General features: G+C 39.9%; 1 protein-coding gene across 1 annotated transcript in view; it reads left to right on the top strand.

Moving 5' to 3' along the window:
- The window catches only part of TBX15 (T-box 15), a 62,548-nt gene that overhangs the window by 3,817 nt on the left and 35,827 nt on the right, over positions 1 to 22,904 (top strand). Inside the window, exons 2-7 of the mRNA XM_021716457.1 lie at positions 13,061 to 13,122; positions 13,651 to 13,774; positions 14,273 to 14,507; positions 19,485 to 19,586; positions 21,179 to 21,350; positions 22,406 to 22,573. Of these exons, the coding sequence (XP_021572132.1) occupies positions 13,061 to 13,122; positions 13,651 to 13,774; positions 14,273 to 14,507; positions 19,485 to 19,586; positions 21,179 to 21,350; positions 22,406 to 22,573 (863 nt within the window). The remainder of the gene's footprint in view (positions 1 to 13,060; positions 13,123 to 13,650; positions 13,775 to 14,272; positions 14,508 to 19,484; positions 19,587 to 21,178; positions 21,351 to 22,405; positions 22,574 to 22,904) is intronic.

Here is a 22,904-nt window from a genome sequence, read left to right as displayed (position 1 = left end):
TATTTCACAAAATAGTTTTACTATGGATACTGATTTGAGTTGGGGCATATGCCTTATAGATTATCTAATCTTATTGCTTCTTCAAATGCAAAAATATGTGGAACTTAAATCTGGTAGACGTCAGGAGTTCCCTTTGGCATTTTTTTTCTTTTGAGTTGGAGTCTCACTCTGTCAGCCCAGTTGGAATACAGTGGCACCATCGAGACTCAACACAGCCTCAACCTCTTGGGCTCAGGTAATCCTTCTACCTCAGTTTCCTGAATAGCTGGGACTACTGGAGCGTGCCACCATACCTGGATAATTTTTAAAATTTTTTGTCGAGATGAGGTCTCGCTAGGTTACCCAAGCTGATCTCGATCTCCTGAGCTCAGGCAATCATCCTGCCTTGGCCTCCTAAAATGCTGGGATTATAGGCATGCACCACTGTCCCTGGCCTAGCACCTATTTTTTGATATAACAAGATAACTTGGAGGTTCTGTTGCTGCTAAGTGACAAAGACATTTGGGAGATTAACAGCTTGGCCAAGGCTCTCCATAAATACCTTTATTGAAGAATATAATGATACTTACAAAACCTAGAGAATGACAGTGATGTATCTACCTTTTTCTGGCCAACTCATAAAAGTTAGTGCTGGAAAAGAGTCTTATTGAAAATAACCGGGAACTAATGATAGGGAGAAGCACCATAATTGTTTCTGGTGGTGTGACAGAACCTTTACAAACAGCTATGGCTTGAAGCTAAAACTGCATCTTGTATGTTAGCAATCCAAAAAAGGAAAAGCTAGTCTGCAAGCATCTTAAGACAGGGTCAGTGAGTTGTAAATATAAAGTTGCTACTATTAATACACACTTAATCTGATGTATTTCTTTCACTCTTGATGCTTGTCCTGTACCCCCAAAGTGGACTCCTTTCTGCTGTCAAAGCATTTGATGGTAGGGCTTCTGAAGGTGGTGTGGGATGGTGGATGTTTTCAAGTTTTGGTGTGAGAAAGACACGGGTCCGTTCCTCATCTCTCATACTTCTGGGTGGGTGGCACAGGGCATGCTCCCTTGTCTAAGTCTCAGTGTCCACTCTTGCACAGTAGAGTTAAAATGCCAACCTCTCAGGTCTCCCACTCGTGTCCCTGGGAGCCTCACCTCGACACTAGATCTTTCCGCCTCCCATGTTTGTTTTCCTGATCTTGAGCTAGAGGGTGAATGCTCCGGGCAAGGCTGTCGGTCTGGAGTCAGGACTCTCTGCAGCCTCGCTGCTCTATCCAAGTCTACCTGCCGCCCACGGGGCATTGCTGTTGGGCTGCTGCTTCAGCCTCAGTTGCTCTCTCTCTGCGTCTCTGTTCAAGGCTGGAGTTTGCTCCCTGGTCTCTTTTCCTCACTGAAGACTCAGCATACCTCTTTTTTGGGGGTCTGCCTCTTGCTCTCTTCTTTCATGCCTGGATATTCTCCTTCTCAGAGAGTGTACCAGCAGTCGTGGACCAGGAGAGCATCCCTGAAGCAGAACCACGTGAAAGCGGGCTTTCTTATTTGGCGCCTTCATTGCTTCTTTGCTTCTCCCCTTGCCTTTCCACGACTTTCTTCAGCATTAGTCAATATTGACAGTTTTTGCTCCAGGCCCTGAGCTGCTTTCTTTACCACGTGGTCTTTTTCCACTCTACATTTTACATCTTCTTTATTGAGATTTGCTTTTCCTCATTTGAAAGGGGACACAGAGCTACTTCCACCTCTTAGATATGAATAGGGCAGTGATTGGGAAAACACCTAACTTTATTTATTTATTTTTTTGAGTCGGAGTCTCACTCTGTCACCCAGACCGGAGTGCAGTGGCTGCTCCCGGCCACCGCAGCCTCGACCTGCCAGGCTCCCGTGATCCTTCTGCCTCAGCCTTCCGAATAGCTGGAACTACAGGCGTGCGCTACCACACCCGGCTGATTTTTGGATTTATTGTAGAGATGAGGTCTGGCCAAGTTGCCCAGGCGGGTCTCGAACCCGCGGGCTCAGGCAATCCCCTCGCCTCAGCCTCCCAAGGTGCGGGATTACAGGCTGAGCCACCGAACCCAACTAAAAGACCTAACTTTAAAGTTACCCCACTTTCCAAATGAGGGAAAGAATTAATGTTAAATATCCTCCTGTATGCCAGGGGCTTCATTGAGAGCTACTGGTATCTATTATCCCAATTTTGGATGAGGAAATTGACTCAGAAAGGTTAAATCACTCGCCCAGTCATACATCTAGTTTGGTGTGACTCTAAACAAGGCCTGTGGTCCTGCTGCTATCACTCAGCAACTCTGGAAACCCCACTTCACTACAGATAGCAGGAACGCTGGCGGCGTAGGGGACCTGGCGAATGTAGCAGTTGTTTGTGCAGGATCACGCTGTTCCCTAAGGAGGAGGGTAGCTCTGCCTTTCTTCCTCTCTCTCAGCATCACTGGCTCTAGCATTTGTAGAAGGGCTTGATCCTTTCCCCATTCTACCCTCATGACTGTAAGCACCTTCTCTTTCTAGGCTCATGTGGAGCGAAGTTAGTATCTGAGTATTTTCTAGGTGCTTGACTGTGACTGCTACTCACAGAAGTGACTAAACTGATTGAACTCATTTGAAGCCCTTGAAAGATTTCAGGTCAGACCTCGCCAATCAGTTTGACACGGCTCACAGTCATGGAAGGAAAAGTGGGTGGGATTCCAGTAGTTCAGGTTGTGATGTCAAGAGGTGACCCTGAGATTTAACATGGATTTCATTGGGAACATGGCTTGCAATTAAGACACCTCATCACTAGGGATATATTTGTCTCCTGGAAACAGATGAGAAGAATAGTGTTCAAGATGCTTCATCTGGCTTTAGCCTACCCTCCCAGCTCTCCTCAGGCTACGTATCTTCTCTTGCTGTGCTAAACACATAACATTTCGTTCATGTGTTCATTCATTCAACAAAACAACACTTTATTGAGTGCATAATAGATGCCAGACACTGTTTTAGGAGCTGAGGATCGAAGAAGAAATTACACAAATGTGGTCCGGATTACACAGATTGCTGTTCTCTAAACATGCCTCATAGATTTTACTGCCATGTTTCTGCCACAAAATTTCCTGTTCCTGGAAGATTCTCTCCTTCCTCATCTCTGTCTTTGTATCTTGTAGACACCTCTTGACTAGACCTAGAAAAATCCCCCCCTTGAACTGGAAGATTTTTCTCTCACCTCTAAACTCCCGTAACTTTTAAAAATAGTTATTTCTCTTAGATAGTAGTACAAGAAAACTAGCATTTATGTATGCAGATCTTTTTTATTGATGAAATATTTATGTAAATACATACATACAAATACCTTGTTAGTAGTTCATACAAGTTTCACAAAGTAAGACTTAATAATATCCTCATCATTAGAATGATAAAACTAAGTCTTCAAAGTCTTTTTTTTTTTTTAGTCGGAGTCTCACTCTGTCGCCCAGACTGGAGTGCAGTGACTGCTCCCGGGCACCGCAGCCTCGACCTGCCGGGCTCCGGCGATCCTTCTGCCTCAGCCTTCCGAGTAGCCGGAATTACAGGCAGGCGCTACCACGGCCGGCTGATTTTTTGACTTATTGTAGAGATGAGGTCTCGCTGCCCAGGCGGGTCTCGAACCTGCGGGCTCAGGCCATCCACTCGCCTCAGCCTCTCAAAGGCGCGGGATGACAGGCTGAGCCACCGAGCCCAGTCATTTCAAAGTCTTAAAGAAGTTAAGTGACTTGTTCACAGTTTGACAGCTGGAAAGAGAAAAGAGGAGCTTGAGAACCCAGTTTTGGGGATCTCCAGCCCCAGTGGTGTGATGTACCATGCTGGGTTTTGACTATCCTACTTTTCATTAGACTGACTTATAGACCTAACCTGTCTCCCTAAAGGGTTTTGTGAGCACACTGCCAGGCCCAGGCTAGAAGATCAATACTTATTTGCTGAATGGGTAAATGATCGAATGAATAGATTCAGAGGGTTACAGGAGAGGTTGCTGCATAGTCGTCAGCCAAGTGCCTCTTATCTTCAAGAAGCAGGATAGTTCTCTATGTTTGCGTCTTAGGTTGAGTGGATTTTAAACTTGATGTAGTTGGTTGTTTTCAGGTATCATCTGAAAGGTATTGTGGAGTCCTGGCTGAAGCTCAAATGTCCACATGTTTGAAATTGCCACCTCCAGGGGCACCGCCTCCAGAAATCACAGTATAAATTACACTTGTTGCGTAGAAATTGGCTGCTTAGTTCTTCCCCTTTGGCACATCAGCATGAATTTGTTTGGCTATTGGTGCTCAGTGGGAACATTCCAACAAAGCATAAAGAAAGTGTTTGCAAGGCCTTTGGAGGAAGGCCCACTTTTCAGGTCACAGAGATTGAAAGACCATGAGGGCAGATGTATAATGGTGCTATGACAGTGGCTGGTGTTGGGAGTGGTGATGGGAGGCTGGGAGTCGTGGTTGCAAAGAGCAAATAAGCAGTGGCTTGGGGATGAGATAATATGTCACTTCTCCCAGGATCAATGCCAAGAGCCTCAGGGAGGGGCCTGTGTTGACAGCTGCTCGCCTGACATTGGTAAATCTTGAAGACCACCCAGTTGATCGGAATCAACTTTTGGAGGAACGCTGGTATATGAGATATTTAGGTTAGATATTGTCATGTGGCTAGTGGCCAGTTTTTCATTATTCTATTTATGTGTTACCCATGCATTCATCAGGAATATTTTCTGAACCAAAATTGGTCTCACAAATATTTGTTTTATGGGAAGAATAAAATAAAATATTTGAAATTAGGACTGTTTCCGAAACTTGAGGACATGTTTATCCCTTATTTTTTCTTGGTCTTCCTGATACACTTTATTATTGGCATAGATTCTTATATGTTAACTTGACACTTTGCTGTTTGTAAGGTGCTCTCACATACATTCTTATCAGCTGAATTCTCCTCAAGCATAGATCTCCATTTAGGACTATCAAAAACTTTTGGGTTCTGAACTCTGATCTGTGTTAAACCTAAATAAACTAAATTCTGCACAAGTAGAAACTACTTCCACTGTCTTTCTCTGCCTTTCAATGCTGTCATTAAACATTTCTCAAAGCCCAAACATTGTCCAAGTACCTTCCAATGATTTGCTTATTGGTCTAGGCTAAAGTGAAAGGGTGATTTGACATTGACAGTGATCTCCAGTGTCTGTTACATTTGGATCTTTTACCCAGGTAGGACTGGGGATAAGAAGTGAAATACAACAAAAGAAGCCTTTTTACACTTGTATTACTTATTAAATAATGTTAAGTTGATAAAGAGACCTTAAATATTCTTGGATATAACTGCCCCGGAACTGACAAAGGAACATTTTCATCTGATATTGGTTTAAATTTTCTCTTTTCCTAAGAAGCAAAACAACAAAAAACAAAACAAAAAACCAACCCTCCCTAAAACCTGACAACATTTTAATTTTCACAGAGCCACCTTCTGACTGAGCAGCCTGAGCATTGACTGCATTTTTAAGTTCAGAGTAGGAAGTGCATAGCTCTGAAGTTCTAGTTCTGAAAAATGGGCAACAGTTCATAGTGAACAAAGCATCAACTCTAGTGTCAGACTAATTCAAATCCCACTCTGACACCTCCTGCTTAAATCACATGAGAGAAACCTTTTATTCACGCCAAGCCTCCGTTTCCCTATTTGTCATGCCTACTTTATAGGGTTTCTGTAAAAATTACACGAGGTAATGACATGATGAAGTGTCTAGGGTAGTGCTTGTTACCTCTCTTCCTTGTTTCACTTCTACCTTCAAAGCATGCGAGCACTAGAGGTTGAACCTTTAACGGTATTGAATTTTTCTTTGCTCAGCAACAACAACATAAAAATTACTGCCTCCTCTTTTTCCAAAGACTCCTGAAAGGGCTTAGAGCTCATGGATGACTTTGAGTCCCCGTGATGGTTCTGTGTTTCACTGAGAGAAGTGCTGGTTGTTAACTGGAGAGTGCTTTAGGCAGCTGGTGAGATATGTGCTCTTAGTCGCCTTAATTGGCTTATTGGCATGGGAACTGTGGGCTTCAGGTTACCTCCCTCTTTTCCCAAATAGAACTTGGAGGCCATGGAGAACTCAGGGACTCCATTCCATTACTAAAGCCATCTAACAGGCTTATTTGAGTATTTGCTATCATCATAATTTTAGTTTAATCCAATCTGGGTTATAGTTCATTCCCTTGAAGCTCTGGACTGAGTATCAAATTTGTGCTCAGTCCGTACTCAGGTCAGTGCCAAATGCTTTGCTTCTGCCATATTTAGAGTTACTCTATGAAAAATGTCATCACTAGATTTCTCTAAGCTATCTGGTAAAATCTTACAGCCCACAATCCGTTTCTACTGCAGAGAAACTATTTCTGGAAATAGTTTACTTGCACCTGGTACAAATATGTTGCCTAGGTCATAAGCTTCTGATATCTGCTCTAGTGCGAATGGGAGCCCTGAGATGGCCATGGGAGTCTTGGTTTTAAAACATTGGGACTTATGAACTAGAACAAGGAGTGACTGTTTTACCAACATCAGGTAGGAAGTGGCACTCAATGTAGTTGCAGAAAAGCAAAAAAGAATCAAATGATGTGTTTGATTGTCATGTAGGTTGGGTCTTTCTCCTTTAATTGCTTCAAGCTATTTTCTTCCTTGGGGAAAATATGACTGCTGAGGTCTAGTCTTATGGACGTGGCACTGCACATCCAAGCTCCAAAAATTTGACATCTCTTATCTGACTTTACGGTTATCTTTTACCACCTATCTTTCACACTGAAACCAGGCTATCATGCGTCATTTATCCAGGAGATGGGGCAAAGCATTAAATTAAGCTTATGGAATTCATAGTCTGTAGGAAAGACAGAGCTATCATCACCTTCATGAAAAAGAAAACTTTGGTCTGTAGAGAATAAAGTCCAAAATCCACCTCTGATATTCATGATCCTCTTAGAAAGTACATTCCGTGTGGCCAGAAATTTTTGTTATTCCTTGATGCTCCAAGAGTCTAGAAGAGTGACTGGCACGTAGTTGAGCTGTACCCGACTGACTTTCCACCTTTATCATTTAGTTGAGTTGTACTGACTTTCCACCTTTATCTTACCTCCCCTCACCCCGTATATACTCTGAATTCTGGCCATACAGTTTGTTTGTAATTCTCTAAAAATGCCAAATCCTTACTCATGGTATCCCCACCGCCTGAAATCATTTTACCTCCTTTCTTCCCTTGTTGACTTTGAACTTATATTTTAAGTTCGTATTCAAATGTCACCTCATGAAGCTTTCCCTAGTTTCTTTTCATTGACTGCTTTCTTTTCAAAGTTCCTTAACACTTGGCTCCTGCCTCCCTTGGAGTACTTGTCACAATCACGCTTCTTTAACCGTTTGTGTGTCCTTCCTGTAAGACTGTGAGCCCCTTCAGAGAAAGAATATGCTTTGTCTGTTTTGGTATATTAAAATACAACCTGGTCTAAACAAAGCAAAAACATCTGTAAAATAGAAATGGAATTAAATGTAGCCTTGGGTACCAAAATCCTTAAGGCAAAAGGATCGATGTAACCTGAATGTAAAGTCTTAGCAGAGTGCCTGAAAAATAGTAAGAACTCAAAAGATATTGACCATTAAGTCTTTAGGATAGTTCTTGTGAGCTCATATTCATGTCACTATCCCAAGTCAATAAGATTGTTATCAACAGAAGCATTAGATTATGTTTTATGATAAAGATATAAGTATATTTTTTGAGCAGAAAGATAGCTTAAACCCTCCATCTCCTAAAAGTAAAGATAAGGAAACTGAGACCCAGTGAAACAAAGAAACCTGCAATGATCCCACTGCTAATGAGTAGCAGGACCATAGGAATAAGTGGACTTTGTTCACTGGAGTAATGAATGATTCCTCAAAATTTTCTGATAAGTGGAGATGCAAATTGCCTGAAAGACTGTAAAATATGTTTAAAAATTTTCATTAAAATTTCAATAGCTTTAGGAGGTACAGATAGATTTTGATTACATGGTTGCACTGTATAGGTGGTGAAGAACTCTGGGCTTGAAGTGTACCCACCACTCTCACCTGTGCACATTGTACCAGAGAGGTGATTTTTTTTCATTCCTTCCTCCCCAAAAGATGTTTTAATAATATCTAATTTTCTTGACCTTCCATATGACCCAGCCATCCCCCTACTGGGAATATGCCTGGAGGAATTCAAATCATTCTACAAAAAAGATACCTACATGAGCATGTTTATTGTAGCACTAGTCACAATAGCAAAAACATGGAACCAACTGTGCTGCCCATCGAAACTGGACTGGTTAAAAAAAAAGTGGTACATATACACAGTGGAATATTATGCAGTCATAAAGAAGGGCAAACATATGGGCTTCACAGCAACTTGGTTGGATTTAGAGCCTATCATACTCAATGATCTATCACAGAAACAGAAAATTGAGTACCACATGTTCTCATTCATAAGTGGCCCTTGAACAATTATTATAATACTATAAGAAAGGGATTGGCAGCAGTGAAAAACTGCCAGGGAAGGATGGCATCCCTCATCAACAAGGGTACCTGCATAATAAACATTTGTATACTTAATTCTGAATCGTACCCCACATCTTTAAAATAAGAAATTAAAAAAATATATATATAACTTTCACTATCCACTGATCAGTTGATGGGCACTTATGCTGATTCCACATCTTTTCAATTGTGAATTATGCTGTGATGAACATACGCGTGCTGGTGTTTTTTATATAATGACCTCTATTCCTTTTGTTAGATACCAAATAGTGGGATTGCTGGATCAAATGGTAGATTTATTTTTAGTTCTTTGAGAAATCTCTATGCCGATTTCCACAGAGGTTGTAAATGTGGTATTATATACCATGGAATACTATTCAGCCATGGAAAGGAATGAAATGAAGTCTTTTGCAGCAACTTGGATGGGATTGGTGACGATCATCCTAAGTGAAGTAATGTGGGAATGGAAAACCAAATGCCACATGTTCTCACTTACAAGTGGGAACTAAACTAAGGAACTGCAAGGGCATATAAAATGGCATAATGGACACTGAAGACTCATAAGGAGGTGGGTGGAAGACTCATAGGGGTAGGGATGAAAAAAATCACCTATTGGGTACGGTTGTGCACAGGTGGGGTTGAAAGATACACTTAAAAACCTGACTTCACAACTAAAATGGCTTAAACATGTTTGATCTTGTCCAAGTCACATGACTATTCTTGCCCCCACTTTTCTTAATCTTTATAGCACAGCACTTGCACATTTAATTAGGGGTGCCACTATACAATGCATCCATGTAACCAAATATCGTTTGTACCCTCTAAAGCCGTTGAAATAAGTATTTAAAAAATAATATCTAATTTTGATATTAAATGTTCATTAAACTCAAGGTGTAGGCAGTTTAGGCATTCTCTATGTATGGTAACCAAATAAACTTATTGTGGTTGGTTTGCTGTTGTTAGACTTGGTGGTCTCTAAGTTGCACGACTAATCCATCCATTAAACATTAGAGTAAAAAGGGACTTTATAGCACCCCTAATTAAATGTGCATGTGCTGTGCTATAAAGATTAAGAAAATTGGGGGCAAGAATAGTCATGTGACTTGCACAAGATCAAACATGTTTAAGCCATTTTAGTTGTGGGGATGATTAAAATAGTTGAGGGGTGTTAATACAGAATTGCCAGCCGCTTTGGTCAGGGTTGACCCTACTATAATAATTAAATCAGGAGGCAGAAGAACTACATTCTAGTTCATTTAGCTTGCAATTTCTGTTTGTTTCAATGTCCTCATCCACAAAATAGACATAAGCATACATGCTATGTCTACCTCATCAATTGGAAGAATATGTTAGCTAATGTGTGAAATATAAATTAAGAAACCCTTTTGTTATCATCGCTAGAGTGAGAATTGAACTAACTCAGCTAAACTCAACTTTCTCTGGGAACTTAGTGTTACAGTATTAATATTATCAGAGAGAAATAGGTCAGAGGTAGAAAGTGAATGTCACTGTGAAATGATGGCTAGAATCTCTTTTTAAGGATATTTTGGGATGGGAATAGACATGCTGGTTAGACCCTATGAATCACACAATGTTCTCCAGTGACTTGTAATTGGCTCAATGTAGGTTCCCTAGGTTTTTCCTTTAACTGCCTTGGTTATGTGTAACATTTCATGTTCCTGACTTACTGAAACTTTCCTTGTTGAAATTCTATTTATCACTGCCATCTAATAGACAAAAAATCCTTCTGGGTCATTCAAATGAGTTCCTAATGGCTAGTTTTTGAAGATTACAAATTGCCAAGAAAAAGCAAACTTGAAGACACAGAGGTGTTTCTTTGATCTTCAAGGGACTAATTATATTTCTGAATAATTTGATTGTATTAAAATAAATAGTTATGTGTTTCTTATATTAATGATTTAGATAACTTGATTGTATATTCCAATTAATAGTTGCAATTTTTGATTCAGTTGCCTAAATATTTTATATAATGATGACTTGAAAATATTTCACAAAGGATTAAATTTTATATTTACCTAAGCTGTTGATCTTGATTCTGAGATTACTATTTTAAATGTATAGTAAAGCAGCTTACCTCACAGGTAGCCCTAACTCCTCTAGATTTTTTTTGAAAAAAATTATATAAAATATAACAGTGATTTTATTTCCATATTATATTATATTCCAATTATATATATTTAAGAAATAATTGGGGATGGAAAGTTAGATGGTGCATTTATGTTATTGCAAATGTGGGCTTATCGTCTGCATTCTCCATATATTAGGTTAATATGTAAGTTCCTAGAGTTTTTCAGCTTGCTCATGAAATGCAAGTGTCGCAGGATGGTTGTCTGGTCACACTTCCTTGCATTTGCTAATCGTTGGTTTGACTGACAGGGATCCTCGTGGAATAAAGCATTCAAATGGCCTTCATCAAAGCCCTGAGGTCTTCCTGAATGCGAGAATCACTTGGGCCAAAGTGATCCTCTTTGAAATGACAAAACCATTATCTTGCTGTATTTTCCTCAATGACATTCTCCCCATGCACCACACAAATGTCTCAAGCTGCCTCTGCTGCCTTTACTCCTCTGTGAAACTCAAACAAAAGAATATGTTGGAAGTGTTCGTTTTTTCCCATTTGACACTCCATCTTCTTTAGCTCACCAATAGCACTAACTTTCTTCAAATCTGCAAAATGCAGGGAGTATTCACAAGCACAGCATTGTCACTCCAAATGGCAAATGACAAATGATAAATTCCCAACACTGGTGTTGCCATGCCAAAAACAAACGCCACGAACTTATGCATCAACCTAATAAAATTCACCAGGGTTTCTTTAGTGAGGGGTTGAAAATCCAAGAGTCCAGAGTATTTCTAGGGAGACAAATAAATGTCTCTGAAAAGCCTCTTCCAATACTGTCTATGCCTCCACAGACTTGCCGATTTCCTTTCCTTTCCTTGTCCATGGAATCTCCAGGCCTTTTTTGGTTGTTGTTCAGCCCTCTTTAATCCCGTTCTTTTCTGGACTCCTGGGAGACATCTGAGACGAGTAATGGCTTGGAAAATTGTGTGGCAGTTATTCATGTAGGTCTCTGATTAAAAAGGGATCTCATTGTGTACTTTGGCATTTCTTAGAATCAGGCACAGTGCAGGGCACGGAGTAAGCACTCAACAAACACATAATTAATCAACACTAACAGGAAAACTTCTTAAGGTCTGGGATTCTGTTTCTAATTATCTGCATGGCACCTCTTCTAGGGCCGTATGCTGATAGGTGCTTATTGATTGACTTGATTGAAACTATAAACCCTTAGAGAATACCCACTCCATGATAATGTAAATCTGAGCCCCTCGTCTTTCACTTATTTAACTGGTCTCTCTCAAACAGTTCAAAATTTGGTGCTTCTAACTGAGGTTACATGGTTCATCACTTGCATCCGAGAGGATTTTTACATTCTTCAGGTCGTGTGGTGGAAGGAATTCTTAATCGTTTCAGTTCAATCTTCCTCATTACGTGATGAGTAAATAGGGCCCCTGCGGTTAAGCGACTTGTCTAAAGCGTTTTGGTTAATCCGTTTGGTGTTACATTTTGAGTCCCTGCTTTATTTCAGACGATGTAGTGATTTAAGATTGAAGTCTCTAATTTCTTAATTCTTCAGCTGTGCTCCCCATTCCAATTCCAACCTCAATTTAGCTACCGTTAAATATTTCTAAACAGTCGTTGAAGAAATCACATGCCTAAAACTTCTGCTGGGTCCTATTTAGGGTGTCTATTTCCAATTTTTTCATATTGGTGCTCTATGGTAAGGAAATTTCTTAGCCCTTTGCTCTGAAAGGTAGAGCAAGACTGTATTTTAAAAATCTTGTTTTGACATGTTTTGAAAAATTCACAATGTTGGTGATAAGCTAGGATATCTCAGACACAAAACAGAACTGGGAATCCGTGTCTCAGGAGTTCGAATCGCTGTGTTTGGCTGAGTGTGTAATGATATTCTGGCTCGGCTACTGACAGGCATATAGAATAAGGTAAGGATGGACAGGGGTCACTCCACAGCAGTTCTCACGTTAGATAAAGAGTTCTACTTTTCTATGCTCGAAGAAGACCCCAAATAGCTGCTGCTCACTCCAAGGCATACATTTATGTGCTTAGACATGTAAAACCTAGTTATAAAACTTTATAGGTTTTAAAAAAAATGAGGATAGTGACTGGACTGCTGATTGTGGATAGACCAGAGTTTTTGGTCAGAAACTTCTCCTTTTTGCTGGGGTTTGATTCAGTTCTCTAGCAACCTGAACATCTTCACAAGTGATGGGTGACGAATTGAGGAGGATGGGGAGGAATGGCACTTTTCTCCCCGTGGTCACTTTGTTTCTTGTGGGCATTCACAAAGCTGTGGAATAGTCTTGCAAGAGATGCTGCCTAGGTTTGAGAGAGAAAAAGAGTCAGGGATAAAAAGGAAGAAAAGCAGTGTGTTGTTCACAGGTCTAGAAACTTGCTACAGGTAAGTGAGCCTGGTAGTGAGATGGCTGGGTTTTCTGTACCATTCTTTTCCCATCTTACCTAGTGCCAGTGACAGATGTCCAAGAAGCTCTGACCCTTGACAGCATTGAAAAGCCACTTGTCAAAGTAAGGCACTGCTGCTTCCAACCTTTACTTATGTATACATTTATTGGTAGGAAAAGCAGTCAGAATCCTTGAAGTTAAGAGTGGGTTAGAGAAATAGATTCTTAGGCTTGGCTTGTGGTACCATTTACCCTAAGAAAATTGTACTAGATAATCTGAATTTGAAAAATCTTAGGACATACAATTCCTGACATCAGGCTCCTCAAAGTAAAGTTTTGCTATTCCTGAAAATTCTTCCCTGGTAAATCCGATTCCAGGCTTCTTCATCAATCAACTTCCCGGCCCTTCCCCACCCCCTCACCTCCTTCCACTTGTCTTCATGAGTACAGAAGACACAGGAAAGGACCATCTGGCCCAGCATGCCAACTTTTTATTTGGTTGCTCTCAATCCCACCTTCCTGTTTGCATCACCCCTCCTCTCTGCCCATACTGCAGAAACCAATCAAGGTGTCTCCTGAACTCATTTATTCCCTTTGTTTCAACTGCCTTCTTGGGTAACTTTTTCCATATGCCTATATCCTTGCCTCACAGCAAAGGGTTACTTTCGCCATCCAAAATGGCCTCACTGGACGCTTAGGAAAAACCATTTGCTCAAATATAGGACAAAGCGCTTCTGAAGAACCCAAACAGCTGTTCATTACTTTTGATGGCCAGGGTATATATAAGTGGAGAAAAAATTGCTATGTTTAAAAACTAACTGGCTGATGGACCCGGAGACGGAGTGGTTTGGAGCTGAAGAGCACATTGTTGTTAGCACCGAATCTTTACTCCTCCAGATGAAATAGTCTAATCGAGAGTTGGACCCATAGTCTGTAATTATGATTTTATTTTAATTTGGCTTTTATTTTGTTGTCCTGGTTTGGCCTCATTCCCTTCAGCATGGTGACATTAGTGCTATTTATATTGCCTGTTGTGGACCAATTTTCTTCGGTGGTTGCTAAAACTTACTAAAATGCCAGATGTCATGTTGGAAACACGAAACCTGAAAGAAGGTCGTAAATCACAAAAACAAACCATAAAAAAAATAATAAAATGCCCCGAGTGCTGTGCTCTGGAGCTTCCCAGCTTTAAGTCTCCTTTTGTTCACCCCTCTCCCCACCCCCCATCTTTTAAGGGCAGAAGTTGGGGAGAGCTCAGCAGTTTCTCACCTAAGGCTCGATTGTTTATTTTGTAGATTCTGAGCAGAGCACGGGTTCAGACTCGGAGGTGCTCACCGAGCGGACTTCCTGCTCCTTCAGCACTCACACTGACCTGGCCTCTGGTGCCGCAGGCCCTGTGCCTGCTGCCGTGTCTTCCATGGAGGAAATCCAGGTGGAGCTGCAATGTGCTGACCTCTGGAAGAGGTTCCATGACATCGGAACTGAAATGATCATCACCAAAGCAGGCAGGTAAGGACAAGCCTTTGAGTGGCCAGATTCGAAGAGTCTACAGAATAGGAGCCTTTGCACACCCCTCCCCCATTGATTTGTGGCAGCATCAGTGAGGCCAAAGCCACTTGTACTCACTTTTCTGCACTGGGACATCTTGGTAAAGTGGTCCTGCTGTGTTTACTGTAATTTTGCTGATTTCCTTCAAGGGCCACTTAAATCTAAACCATCTCTACCTGAACAAACATTTTTCACCTACAAATGTATTTCAGCTAATACTGGAAGTATATGAGATCTTAACAACCCAAAGATAGATTCCCAAATATTACAAATACCAGTTTACTTAACCGGTCGATATTTTCAAGAAGTTTGCTCTCCAAACAATAGCTTGAATCTTCTAAGGCATTTAAAGCAACCAGATGCTTTTGTAATTTTTGTTTTTAAAGAATTGGTCTTAGATTGGGCACAGTGTCTCATGCTTGTAACCTCAGCACTTGGGCGGTCAAGGCAGGAGGATTGCCTCAACCCTGGAGTTCAAGACCAGCCCAGGCAACATAGCGAGACCTCATCTCTACAAAAAAAATTTTAAAAATTACCCAATGTGGTGGCACATGCTTGTAGTTCCAGCTACTCAGGAGGCTGAGGCAGACAAATTGCCTGAGCCCATGAGGTTGAGGCTGTAGTGAGCCATGATCATACCACTGCACTCCAGCTTGGGCAGCAGAGTGAGACACCAACCTCTAACTGAAAAAAAAAAAAAAAAAAGTCTTGGTACATCTTCTGAACCCTGCTTGTTGGTCCATTGTATTTCATCACTGACTTGAAATTATTACAAAACTTTAGTGGAAATCTCTTGCAGAACTATTTATCTAAGATTATAAAGTCTTAAAAATACAGTTTCTCTTAAAAAACTATGTAAGTTTCTTTCTTGTCAGTTTTAGTCAAGCTACTCCTTTATTGGTATCTTTCAATTTTCCATTGTTAGGTATCTGTTTTGTGCTGGACACTCAACATTTCCCTTCTCATTTAAATTTCACAGGAATCCTATGAGACAGGAGACAGGATATCATCATGCAGAGGCTGAAAGAGGTTACTTATCTTGACTAAGGCACAGAGATAGTAAGAGGCAGCTTCAGAATTTCACGCATATCTGGGTGGCTCTAAAACAATGGTCTCAACTGTTTATAACTTTGCACTATTAAAAAATGATTGTAGCTCTTGCCATTGGCATTCAAAGTAGAATTGATATAGATAAAACTAAATTTGGACTAAGCTTTTGAACATATAGGAGTAATTAATTGAAATGAAAGAAAACAATTCTACTCCCTTCATATGTTCAAAACCAATCTGCATGGCCTCGAAAAGACCTTCCTCACGCTCATAGGCTGTTTTCATAAACATGGCCATTCAAAGTAAAATAAAGCCTGGTACAGTGGCTCATGCCTGTAATTCCAGTGCTTTGGGAGGCTGAGGCAGGAGGATAGGTCGAACCCAGGAGTTCAAGACCAACCTGAGCAACATAGTGAGACCTCATCTATAAAAAACAAAACAAAATTAGCCAAGCATAGTGGTGTGTGCCTGTAGTCTCAGCTCCTCTGGAGGTTGAGGCAGGAAGAGTGCCTGAGCCCAGGAGGTTGAGGCTGTGGTGAGCCATGTTGGTGCCACTGCACTCCTGCCCTCCAGCCTGAGCAGCAGGAGAAAGACCCCACCTCACAAAAAAGCAAGAATAAACAAATAAAAAAATGTAAAATAGTATTTTGAATGAGTCCAGTTCACTATATGCATATAGAGAAATCTCCCAATGTAATAAGACATCACAAAAACATGAGGTTAAAATGAACCTCATGAAATGAAATCTTGTTTATTTTATTTTATTTTTTTTCTGGAACCCTCTTCTTTTTCTGACTTTTAGTAGTGAATAAAACCATAAAAAGTCTTCTTAGGAGGAGGAACTTTGCAGGAAAATTACTTTAAATGCCATCTTTTTGTTGTTGGTTGGGTCTCAGTGTACTTTTGTTTTCCATTTTATGGTGTTAAGGCTTGGAAGAAAACAAAGCAATTCAAGAGAAGGTTTTTTTTCTTTCTTTTAAAAAAGCTTTTGATGGAGGGGCTGGTTTGGAGGGAGAATAAATATTACAATTATTTTTTGTCTATAAGATTTATAGTTTTTATTTTGGGCTTTCACTTTATTACTACTGGGTCTGTGTATTTCAATCATTCTTATTCTTAGTATTGTTTCCTCATTCTTTGTACTTCAGTGAATTTAGTGTATTTAAGCACCTCCTTTACAACCTTCTTGTAACCTATTTTGTTATTTCTTCTGCAGTATTTTCTTTTCCATATATCTGACATCACAAATTCACCTTGACATCTGGATACATTCTCATATTCCCCGGCACAGACATACAGTTTGTTCTTTAGTCATACTGAAATCTTTTATCTAGGTATAGAAATTGTATTCATTACTTCTTTGTTCAATTGCCTTGACTATTGCTATATGTACTTCTGCTCAGATAATTTCAAAACAAATCAGAGACATACAAAGAAGACCTTATCTTCTGTGAATTTTCTTCATCCCTCCCTATTTCTCTGGTGATAAAACCATATGGTAATTTTCTCTGGTAAATTTCTTCCTTCTCATTCATTTTCCTTCCTGTGCAGTATCCTTTTCCATTTTGATTACCATTTCTGTGTTCTTAGTTATGTTATTTATGTGTGACTCTCTGTACCTTTTCTCACTGAGAAGATTTTAATCACTATCTATTTCTTTCCAAAAGAGTCTTGTTGATTCAGAGCTACTACAGTCTACAGAACGTTCAATCTTTCAATGTATCAATACAACGTGTATAATCAGCACCACGGACAGAGGTGCTTGTAGGGATTATTGGGTGTGGAAGACAAAGAATTTAGCCATAAAATTAAAACCAAATACATCTTATTTTGTGAAATATAAAATATTAATTTTTCTCTGGAGTGTTGTGACTTTACTTGGTATTTGGTGCTAAAATATTGACAAAAAGAAAAGACAATGTTTGCAAAGTTTTAAGAAGTAAGTTCGAAAGTAGTGGTAGAATTTTAAAGCAGGAGGGCACTTTAGAAACTATCTAGTCATTTTCCCTTGTTGCATATGTGATAAAGTTACATGACTTAGCCAAAATCACAAAGCTCATTCATTTTAGAACTTGGGTACTGGGAAGAAGTGGACAGCTCCTTCATTCAAGGTCATAGAACTCTTCCAGACAAAAGAGGTATTGAATTAAAAAAATATCTAACCCTTTTCCTTGAAGTCATCGAGAAAAGACACCCATCTCTCTCTATGTAATACATCTTCTGCAGGTGGATGAGAGGAACCACGTTTTCTTATCTCAGATAGTGAGAGGACTTTTGCCTCATCTCTGGCAAGATGTCTCTAAAAATGTATATATACAGGGCAATTACAAATCAGTGTTATTAAGAAGAGAATTACTGATCTGTATTTAAATTTCTAGACAATGTTTCTCAATTTTTTGCAAAGAATTATCGTGGATCATAGTGCCTAACCTACAGTGAATGTTAGATTTAGACATTATGAGTAGCTTACCATTTAATTTCATCAGTCCATTATAAGACTAAAATATAAGACTTTTCAATTAAACTTGTGATGGTATGAGAAAATCTAAAATGATATAACCAGCAGAAGCTTCGGAAAAGCAAAGTGTGAAAGAAGGAATATTATTTCTTGCAACTGTTTAAGAATTAGCTATTACCTCTATTAAAGGTATTTCCCTCAAATATAGTTATTATGTCACTGACCTACTGCCAGAGGACTTTTGCTTTTGGAGTTGCTTTTCCTGGGTGAGTAGCAAGTGTGTGACTAGCACAGAGAATCTCTCATGTGTCCAACCAGTACACATTTGCAAGATGGCTGTCTAAGGTCAGGGTATGGTCTATGGCCGTGAAATGGAGCAAAGCCAATTAGGCCATGTGTGGATCAAGCCTGTGACCTTGACCTCATTAGCACTGTGCTCTGCCCAGCTCGACTAACTAGCCCCAGATGGTTAAGCTTAATTCAACAGTTTGTATACAAGTACCCTAGAGCACATTCAGGGCAATCCAAATTTTTGAACTGAGCACTTTTTGTGTCTGGCTTAATACAAAAGAACTTGATGTTTTTCTTCTCTTGGTTAAAGAAGAATGGTGAACTTTATTCTAGGTTTGTTGAAATTCAATACCTCTTTTGGGCTGCTCCCTCTCCTTCTCTCTTCAATTATGAGAAAAGTTGTAAAGTGCTATATCCTGACCTCACTTGCTTTGGCAAGTTTAACAAGCCATTGTGGTAGAAACAAGGTATTGCCCAGAGGCCACTAGAATTCATTTGGTGTTTGCTCCGTATTCTGCAGGGTCCTTCCTCAGACACACACGTTGACAACCTGAGAACTTGCAGAATTTTTTCTACAGTTTTACGCCTTAAAAATGTGGACGACCCTTTGTTTGTAGCATCTTCCTTTTTTCTTCTTTTCTTGAGTGATAATTTTTAGAGTGGTTATATTCAAATAGATTTAACCAGTCAAAAGTATTTTATGATGATCTACAGCAAAATGTGATACACTCATTGAGTTAGAAGAAGAGCATAAATTATTGTACCTACCTTTAAGAAAATTATAGCTAATAGGAAACGTATATGTGAATACACACATACGCTCCCATCTATGCACATATTTATATCATGCTAAAGATGAACTAAAAATATAAAGCAGCTTATGGTATGAAACTTTTGAGAGTATGAATCATCACATCAGTCAATTTAAGTTAAGAAGAGATGTTATTTCAGCAGTATAAGTCCAAGAAATATTTTATAATGATAATTTCCAATCTGAAAAAACAAATGAGGCAACGTTGAGAATTAGAGAAACTGGACTTTGATGTGCTTAAAGTACCTAATAAGACAATGTTGTTTAAGCTCTTACTCCTGCTGTTTCTCCAACTCTGCTGAGGTTACTGCTTTATTCCCCATTGTAGGAGGATGTTTCCTGCCATGAGAGTGAAGATCACAGGACTGGATCCACACCAACAGTACTACATAGCCATGGACATTGTGCCTGTGGACAATAAGAGATACAGGTAACAATGAGTCTGAGCTGTGGAACTGTGACCAGAATCAACATTACAAGACAGTTCTTTAAAAACATGAGATGATGCAGTTTAACAAGCACACTGTACAGAGTGCAAAGAATAGAGGATATGTCAATGGCCTGTGACAGAGCACCAGCCAAGAAGTGGTAACTTTGATTTGGAATCTTGCTTAGGTCTCTGGATGAAATGAGATAGTGTCACCCAGGGGAACAAAAAGTCAAAGTGATCTTAAGTCTCAAATTAATTGAATTAATATTGAAAGTGGTTTATGTACTGAATAATTTGGTTTGTGAAATGCTAAATGAGTTGGGATGATTTATTTTGGAGAGGGTAAGAAGTGGGCGAGTGTAGTATTCAATTATGTATCTGATGGATCACTCTATAAATGATGGAGAGAAAGAATAGGAGAATTGGGTAAGATTTCAAGAAGAATATCTAGCTAGGAAGAATAGTTGTTCATTAATATGAGTTGTGAGCAAGTTTGTTGAATAACTTTCCTCAAAGTCACTACAAATGCCAATATAGTCTCCATGTCTCTTGCATGGCTTATACAGAGTTCTTGCCAGAAAAAAAGTTGTGACTTAACTCCTTTCAAATCTCACTCAATCAGTGAATCATTTTTTCGTCTTTGAAATATCAAAAGTCCAAGAAGTTGGCCCTAAACCCTTGAATTTGGAGTCTTTGATATGATGGGGAAGGTCTGGATTGCAGGCCTTAGGAGAGAGGATGCCTCGGGCTTTTTGTATTAGAGAATCTTGGGAGCTGTGATTTGAACCGAGTGCCTCTGTTTGCTAGAGTTCATGTCCCATATGGTCCCTTAGAACTGAGAAGCAGGGAAGTGCCAGGCCCATGGAGAAAGCCCTTCAGAACCACAGGAAGATTGGCAAAATCTGGAAAACTGACTTCTTTTGTTACCAAGAACATCTTATTTCCAGTGGCTGGAAAATAGTGTGAAAGAGAATGAGGTTCATCAAATAAAACACGAACTGGGAATATTTGATTTTTTTTCTGGGAATGGTTACACTAAGGCAAAGGCCCTTTATAGGAATGCCTCAAAATCCAGATTCTTAGCAAGGAAATGGTTAACGAGTGAGAGGTTTGGAAGGTCTCTGCACATGGCTGCATTTTATAGGACGATATGGAAGATGTTTTTAATAAGGAACAAAATCCCGAACAAGTGGCCAAGGGATTATATGGTTTGCATTTTAAAGGTGAAAGGTTGCAGTAAAATGCCTTTCCCTAGCTAGACATGTGAGTTCAGGATGCCTGTGTGCACACAGGGGTGCATGGCAAAGAGGGGGAAGAAAGAAAGAGGACTGTGAGAATGTTTTCCTCATGAGAGCTGCAGCTTTGACCATTAACTACAGCATTTCCCTGCCCTCCGCACTCTCTCTCTATTTCATTTCCCCTGGCTATCTGCCCTCCTCTTTTTCTCCTTTGATTCTGTTTCATTCCCATTTATTTCTCCATTCTTGTCATCTCTTCGTTTCTCTCTCCTCTTCCCCGTCTCAACTTGGTTTGGCATCTCTGTCCTCTCTCTGCATGGTCTCTGAATTCTCATCTCTTTCCCTTTACCTCAGATATGTGTATCATAGCTCCAAGTGGATGGTGGCTGGCAACGCTGATTCCCCTGTGCCCCCAAGAGTTTATATACATCCTGATTCTCTAGCTTCTGGAGACACCTGGATGAGACAGGTAGTCAGTTTCGACAAACTCAAGCTGACCAACAACGAATTGGATGATCAAGGACATGTGAGTCAAAGAATCCCATCTTCTGTTTCCTAACTCTTCCCCTTTTTACTTTAGAGCTGACTAGCCCCAGGCTTTTTCAGAGAGGTCAAATAAGAATCTCTACACCACTTTAAGGCATTTTAAGTTAGCAAGCATAGAAGTGTTTTTCTCCAGTTAAATTTCATTTATTATAAATCTAACATTTAGCAAACATCTGCTATGAATCAGGTTGTGATTATCAGACAAAGTCCTTGTGCTCCAGGGAGTTACAGTCCATCAAGGAGGCAAGACAGAAATTCAAGACAAATTAAATATGTTTAAAAAAATCACAACATTCAGCTGAATAACTCATAAAGCAGTAAATTAAAGGGAAACAAGTACATGACAGTTTTGGCTGGTTTGTCAAAAAAAAATTATGAATTTATAAGGGAAGGCTAAGTCTTAACACTTTCTAGGTATAATTGGAGCATCTGATGTTACTAATTTATCTTTGGTAGTGAAACATGCACTGGATTTGAACTGAATGCCAGGATCCATACTGGATACTCTAAGAAGATCAAAGATGTTAAAACCATAGCTCCTATCTTTAAGGACATGACAATATTCTGAGGGAGTGAGAACCCATATATCCCATTCACTCTCAAATAACATAAAAGAATGTTCATATATTCAATAATGAGTGCAAATAATAGCATATAGCATTTAAATGGACCCAGACTGAAAATTTGAAGTTGCCGGGAATAATTTGTCACATGTCAGAGGTTCTGAGACTTTTTAGGAGAGTGTTATCCACTGGCACTAGAACAGTCATTCAGCATTTATCCAATTAAAGTAAGCATATTACAGCTACCATCTGTGATAATGATATCCTACTGTATGGCTTCCAGTAATGCTATCCAATCCCATAGTCTTTCCTGCCATGGGCAAGTACACTGGCTTCCAGTTTTCTGCACATCCTATCCCCGATCTGTGCTCTTCATATAATGCTTATATTGTGTGTTTCCTTTTGCACAAGAGTTTGAAAAAGCGGAGGGACCTTAAGACCAAGCCTGGCATAATTCCTCTTCTGATTTCAGATCATTCTGCACTCTATGCACAAATACCAGCCTCGAGTTCATGTGATTCGCAAGGACTTTAGCAGTGAGCTTTCACCCACCAAGCCCGTCCCTGTTGGGGATGGGGTGAAAACCTTCAATTTTCCTGAGACTGTGTTTACCACAGTCACGGCCTATCAGAATCAGCAGGTAAGAGGGGGCCTTTGGGAGTCTTTTGCTGTGTCTGCTTTTTAAAGGAGTGTACCTTGCTTTTGGCAAGAAATGCTTAGTCTTTCTATGGGGTACTGAAGAGTTGGAATGGGAGACACGGGTCTTGTCGTGTACATGGGGCACTGGTGCTGACAGTATGGCAATACTTAGAAACAGCGTACGTAGTCTAGATTTAGATCAGAGACAAGATCTTGACCAAGAACTCCAAACCTTCTAAGTTATTTTCATGTCTCTCTGTACTTGTCCCTGTGCTCATGACCTCTGCTACATCCTGGCAATGACACTCATCATTTGGAATTCTTTGGCAAGT

Source organism: Carlito syrichta, unplaced genomic scaffold (genome assembly GCF_000164805.1).
Source record: "Carlito syrichta isolate Samal-C Ts95f unplaced genomic scaffold, Tarsius_syrichta-2.0.1 Scaffold308819, whole genome shotgun sequence".
Taxonomy (NCBI): Eukaryota; Metazoa; Chordata; class Mammalia; order Primates; family Tarsiidae; genus Carlito; species Carlito syrichta.
This window is presented reverse-complemented; position numbering and strand designations above follow the sequence as displayed.